This window comes from Python bivittatus, unplaced genomic scaffold (assembly GCF_059951505.1).
Source record: "Python bivittatus isolate LINGU-HERP-01145 unplaced genomic scaffold, Pbiv_v1 ctg000590_np1212, whole genome shotgun sequence".
Classification (NCBI taxonomy): domain Eukaryota; kingdom Metazoa; phylum Chordata; class Lepidosauria; order Squamata; family Pythonidae; genus Python; species Python bivittatus.
The window spans coordinates 6,391,743-6,396,998 of NW_028277086.1; the positions used below are offsets into that span (position 1 = coordinate 6,391,743).

The window sequence follows — 5,256 nt, forward strand, 5'->3', positions numbered from 1 at the left end:
AAAACCATGATTTTTATATCCTTCAGTTGATGGATCTTTGATTTTCTCAGGGCAGCATAGTGGAATGTTCACTCCTATCTATGAGATATCTGAATTTATTGGGGAGTCCTTTGGCTACAATTTAGCACCTTAAATGTATGGGATCTTTTCTTCAAATACAACCATGAGATCATCTCCCCCAATTGTTAGTTATTTGATTGTCTCAAGGCACTGTAGCAGTGAATTGGTGAATGTTCTTTCCCATCTGTGATGTGTCCTTGATAGGCGAGGTGCCCGTTGGCTATAATTTAACATCCTGAAGATAAAGGGCCTTTCACTAGCCTCTCAGACCCCCGTCCCCAAGTCACCTGGAAATAATGTAGTCTGGACAGTGCCCTCCACAACATCCCTTCAGAACTGCTGCTCTATGTCTCTGAAACTTCCGCTCAGGAGTCAGAGCCAGTATGTTCAAAGAGATTGAATCCCAGATATAAGATTACAGCTGTAAAATATCATCTCATTCGTATCTACTCCAGAAGGAACCCTGTTGAGCCAGGAGGACTTACTCCCATCTCAATATGTATAAGTTTGGTGACAAATGTGGGACCCATTTCTCTGCCCTATCCCTGAGATATAGCTCTATCATTAAACTCAACTGCAACAGAGTTTAAGTTATGGTACAGTCATTTTGATAATTTTTCTGGTATGGTTCTGGGTACATAAGCTATAGCAGTGGAGGGAATATTCTGCCTTCCCAAATCTTTTGCCAAATTTCAAGATAAAGCCAAATAACATTGTCTTATCTGTGGGGGGAAAAACTTTTAATTTTTTATTTCTATAGCAAGAAAAACATTTTTGTCATGATAAGTGATATCCATCATTAGTGACATTCTAAAATTATAATTTTACAGAGGATGAATTAAGTGGATTTGAACTCTACAAATTTCCAGCACTTTCATCTTCGTTGAAGACTCTTTGAAAAATAACCTTCAGGCTCTCCTTGGATTGAGCTCCTTTCCTTCTCCCAACCAGAAAGTAGATCACTGGGTTAACACTGCTGTTTAAGCAAGCACATACAAAGAAATAGTTATCCAATTCAGGAAATATAGAATCGTAACTGATTCCAAGAAAATTAACAGTGAACACAAAGAGATATAATGGCAAAGTAAGAATCAGGAAACAGAGAAGAGTAATTAAGATGGTCACCAAAAGTCTCCCCCGTTTGTTCTGTTTGGGTTTAAGACCTATTTTGAGGAATAGGATCACAGTAGAGGTTGTGATCGATGGAAGGCAAAGCACGGCAGGCACAAGCAAATGAGAACTCATGATGCCATCATATTCAAATGCATATTCCAAGATGTTCCAAATTCCAGTCAGGAGAAAAGAGCAGATCCACAGGAGGCCACACACAGCAGGGGATAAATGCTTTGGCCGGGAACAGCGATGCCAGATTGGGAAGAGGACAGACACACACCGGTCAATGCTGATGGCGGTCAGAAGAAATAGACCATTGATATACATAATCCACAACAATGAGATAAAGGTGAGCCAGGGAATTCCTGCTGGTATATAATATGTAAAAAAATCAATGCATTTTAGAGCCATAGAAATAAGGAACCCAAAGTCGGCAATAGCTAAATTAAGAATCAGCACAGTGAAAGAGTTTCTCTTAATCTGGAAGCCAAGTAGCCAGATGACAATTCCGTTCTCTGGGACTCCAATACAGCAGATGATTAACATGACTGAGGGTAGGGTAGAATAGATGAATGTATTTTGGTAGTCATCTAAATCATTGGTAATATTATACTCAGAATAATCTGCTGTAGCATTCATGCTTGCCAGGCTGAAATTCATCAAGAGACTTTTGTAATGCTCCACAAATCCCTTCTTTCAGAATGGCAATTCCTATTAGAGGAAAAGAAAGGAGAGTGGATTCCATAATTCCCCAAAAGTGGTCATATCTTAATCTCTCTCTTCCCTGTGGACAGGCTGAGACAACTTTTGGACCTTTGCCAATAATGATAATAACTATTGGACAAAAATCCAAATTCCATCTAAACATCTGGCTGACTGTGCGACCCACAATAATAATTTATTAAACTTGGATGCTACCCGACTCTCATTGACCCTGGGCACCTCACAATGATCAACAATCAAAGGAATTACAATAAAATAAATTAAAAACAAAATCTCCCAGTAGGAATATATTTGTCTCCACTGTCCGGAAAAATGATTCTTATCATGTGCAACATGCTTGGTTTCACTGTCCAGCTCTCAGGACATGCTTTGTTCACAGCTTTTGCCTCCTTTCCCTTCCTGGAAAGCCCCCCCCCCTTCCTGATAGCCTTCCTCTCTGTTACTATCCACCCTCCTCTTCAGAGATACATTCCATCACAGTGGCTTACAGGAATCCAGTGAAGACAACATATATATAAACAAGCAATCAAAAATATAAAAATAGTTATTACATGATAAATACGATAAAAAACGAATATATAAACCATGGGCAAGAGAGAATAAGAATAGCGAACTCATGAATGGTTTCCTGGGAACCCAAGGCAGGGGACATAACCAGGTCTTGAGGGACTTCCAGAAGGTCAAAAGGGATGCAGCTAATCTAATATCGGGGGGGGGGGGGGCAGGAGAAAATTCCACAAGGTGGGCTCCAGAGCAGAGAAGTGTTGACAACTGGGGCCCATGAAATGTACGCCTCTATCCGATGGTATCCGCAGCATGCCTCGTCTGCCAGAACTGATGGGTCAGGCTGATATAGTTGGGGAGACGGGGTCCCTGAGGTAACGCAGCCCCATGCCATGAAGGGCTTCCAAGATTAAAATGGGCACCTTGAGTTGGTCCCGGAAGCAAACTGGCACCCAATGCAGATCACTGAGTAGAAGTGTAACAAGTGCTCTTCTAGGAGTGCATATAACCACACGTGCACAATTATCAACTGTGATCACTTGCATTTCCACCATTCTGATAATTCCAAGTCCATGAGCAAAACATAGCTTCCTCCAGCTGACCAATAAAGATGTAACCCTCACACAAGCACCCCACAAAATTCAGCCCCCCCCCAGACCTCATCACTAGTTGGTGCTCCATCCTCCAAAATGCCCAGAGCATGAAAACAAAACAAAACAGAACTGATAATGTATGCTGTTAGTATGTCTCCTCATTTCTGCTCTTTGTTCTGTGTTTTTAAGTGTGTTTGGTATCAGATGGTTTGGAAATACACATGTGTGGTGGATGCAGGATTGTAACTGTGTGAATGAAACCTCTGCCTTGCCACCGTGCCGAAGGTGCATCTCATATTCCCTTGTGAGCTGTGAACGTAGAATGACAGCATGTGGGCAATTATGCCAGGAACCATTTTTTCCCAATATTACAACCGTGGTAGTGTTGTGTCCTGGTGCCCTGAGTGTGGCAGAAGGGGGGGAAACTCTGCAAAACACACCCAGAGGGGGTCTATGAATAGGACCCTCAGCCTCCATGGGAAGAAGAGGGAGTATCTCTGGCTTGAGGTCAGGAGTTAGGAGGGGACCTCAGGGGAGGGATCCTGCCCAGCAGAAAATGGACAGCTTGCATACTTGCCGAGGTACAGATATCCCACGAGAAATGGTAGCTTTGTTGTGCTCTCACAGAAAGCCAAAAAGAAAGAGAAGTTCATTTCCCAAACCAGCTGATGTTGGGAGGTCAGAGAGATCCAGTCCCAAAACAGAAAGAGTGCATCGTGTACTTAGATGCTTAAGTTTAAGCTTACCAAATGTCTTGCATGTATCCCTGTTTTTTCTCCGGTTGAAGGAGAGGGAGATGCAGGGAGAAGGAAATGCACAATGTTGAGATTCTCATGCCAGACTCTGCAGTCCCCGGAGTGAGTGCAAAATTCCCGGGACTGAGTGGGAATCACCTACTTCATGCACAATCACAAAGGGAGAACTTTATCATGGAACCAGGTGGCAAAGTATTTGAAAAAATTAATGTTGGGTGAGCTAAAAGGAAAAAATGTTGGGCCATCTCTCATCTTTGCATCAGGACCGTTAAAATTATGGTTTTCAGATACTTTAATTGCTGATGAGATATTTGCACTGTTCAGTTTTGAAGGCTAGGCTTAGATTGGGAAGTTAGTCCAGAAAAAGACAACTGAGACTTAGGTGACTATCAGCATATAAATAAGAGAAGAAAGATTTTGATATGAAAAATCAAGGGCAGAAATTACTAGTTAAGTGGACAAATATTACTGCATTTACATATGTCTAAATTAGATGAGATCTTCCCAATTTCTTACCTATCTGAAACTCTTGGTCCAGGGTCTTCAAGGTTGGTGAGAAGAAGATTGCTGGGTCATGGTACTGATGGCTGGAGTAACCGATGATGGCCAGAGCAGAACAACCTGCAGAGAAAATGTCGTGGGTTTTAAGTCCTCCTCAGGTTATTTGTAGTTCACCAGATGAAGAACAGCGAGTTCCACACAAACTGAGCTTTGCTAACAATGTACAAAATTTGACATACGTTAGATGTGTAGTAGGGTAATTCAGAGGGTTTAATGTTGGAGTAGCAGGCGATGGTAAGGAGATCTTTTGCAGAAAATATTCTTTCTCTTCTTGGATGGGGAAGCAGATCTTGCTAAAAGTCTGACACAACTCAATATATTCTGTGTCTTGCCTAATCAGTGTGAAACGTCGTGTGATAAGAAGATCTGGTTCTTCTCTTTTCAAGATAATCACCAACTGTGGATGTAGCAGGAGGAGGCTCGTCATGAGCCTAGGGAGTTGACAAGAAAAGGGGAGTCCATTGTTATTTCAATTGGACTGGTCCCCTCAGCTGAGAAGTTTTATCATGAACTTCTGCTCCTGATTCTCTCGTCTTCATGCTAAACACGTTGCAAATTCCTCTTTGTTTATATGCTTGCTCAGTGCTGGCTTGTGCAGACGAAGATGCTATTTCCAGGGCCTGGATGTATTGGATCAGAAGGGGAGGTCTTCCAAAACAATCGGAGCGGTGTTGTCAGGTTCAGCCTGCACCACACGCCTAGGAACTTGCCTAGCCGCGCTTTAGTCAATTTCACCGCTCGAGCGCCAGCGCAGAAAGAGGAAAGGCGAAACCGCAAGCGTATGATTGGGCCCCCTGGCGCCACTTCACTAATCTGGAGCGGATGCCTTGTGTTAAGCCAGAGGGCCGCGGGCGCTATGGACAAAGGAGAGAGCCGGGAATTGAGGAAGAGATCAGCGCCGAGGGGATGCTCCCGGCTGTGCGCGCGACAGAAGCCCCAACGAAGGC

The 5,256-nt window shown here is 43.1% G+C and overlaps 1 protein-coding gene across 2 annotated transcripts; it reads right to left on the reverse strand.

Moving 5' to 3' along the window:
* Positions 1–794: 794 nt before the first annotated feature.
* On the reverse strand, positions 795–4,821 carry LOC103062761 (mas-related G protein-coupled receptor member H-like). 2 transcript variants are annotated; one of them, XM_088149288.1, is made up of 3 exons: positions 4,489–4,821; positions 4,265–4,369; positions 795–1,884 (listed from the first exon to the last, which is right to left on the reverse strand). In XM_088149288.1, exon 3 carries the CDS (start codon positions 1,831–1,833, stop codon positions 916–918), a length of 918 nt encoding a protein of 305 aa, XP_088005414.1. In that variant the 5' UTR covers positions 1,834–1,884; positions 4,265–4,369; positions 4,489–4,821; the 3' UTR covers positions 795–915. The 2 variants fall into 2 exon arrangements, 1 of the variants encoding a protein (XP_088005414.1); XR_015797615.1 differs by having other exon boundaries at positions 925–1,036; positions 4,265–4,821.
* Positions 4,822–5,256: the final 435 nt, after the last annotated feature.

Bases quoted from the DNA above. Each gene is read 5' to 3' on its own strand.
- LOC103062761 (XM_088149288.1), bottom strand. From the start codon at position 1,833: ATGAATTTCAGCCTGGCAAGCATGAATGCTACAGCAGATTATTCTGAG.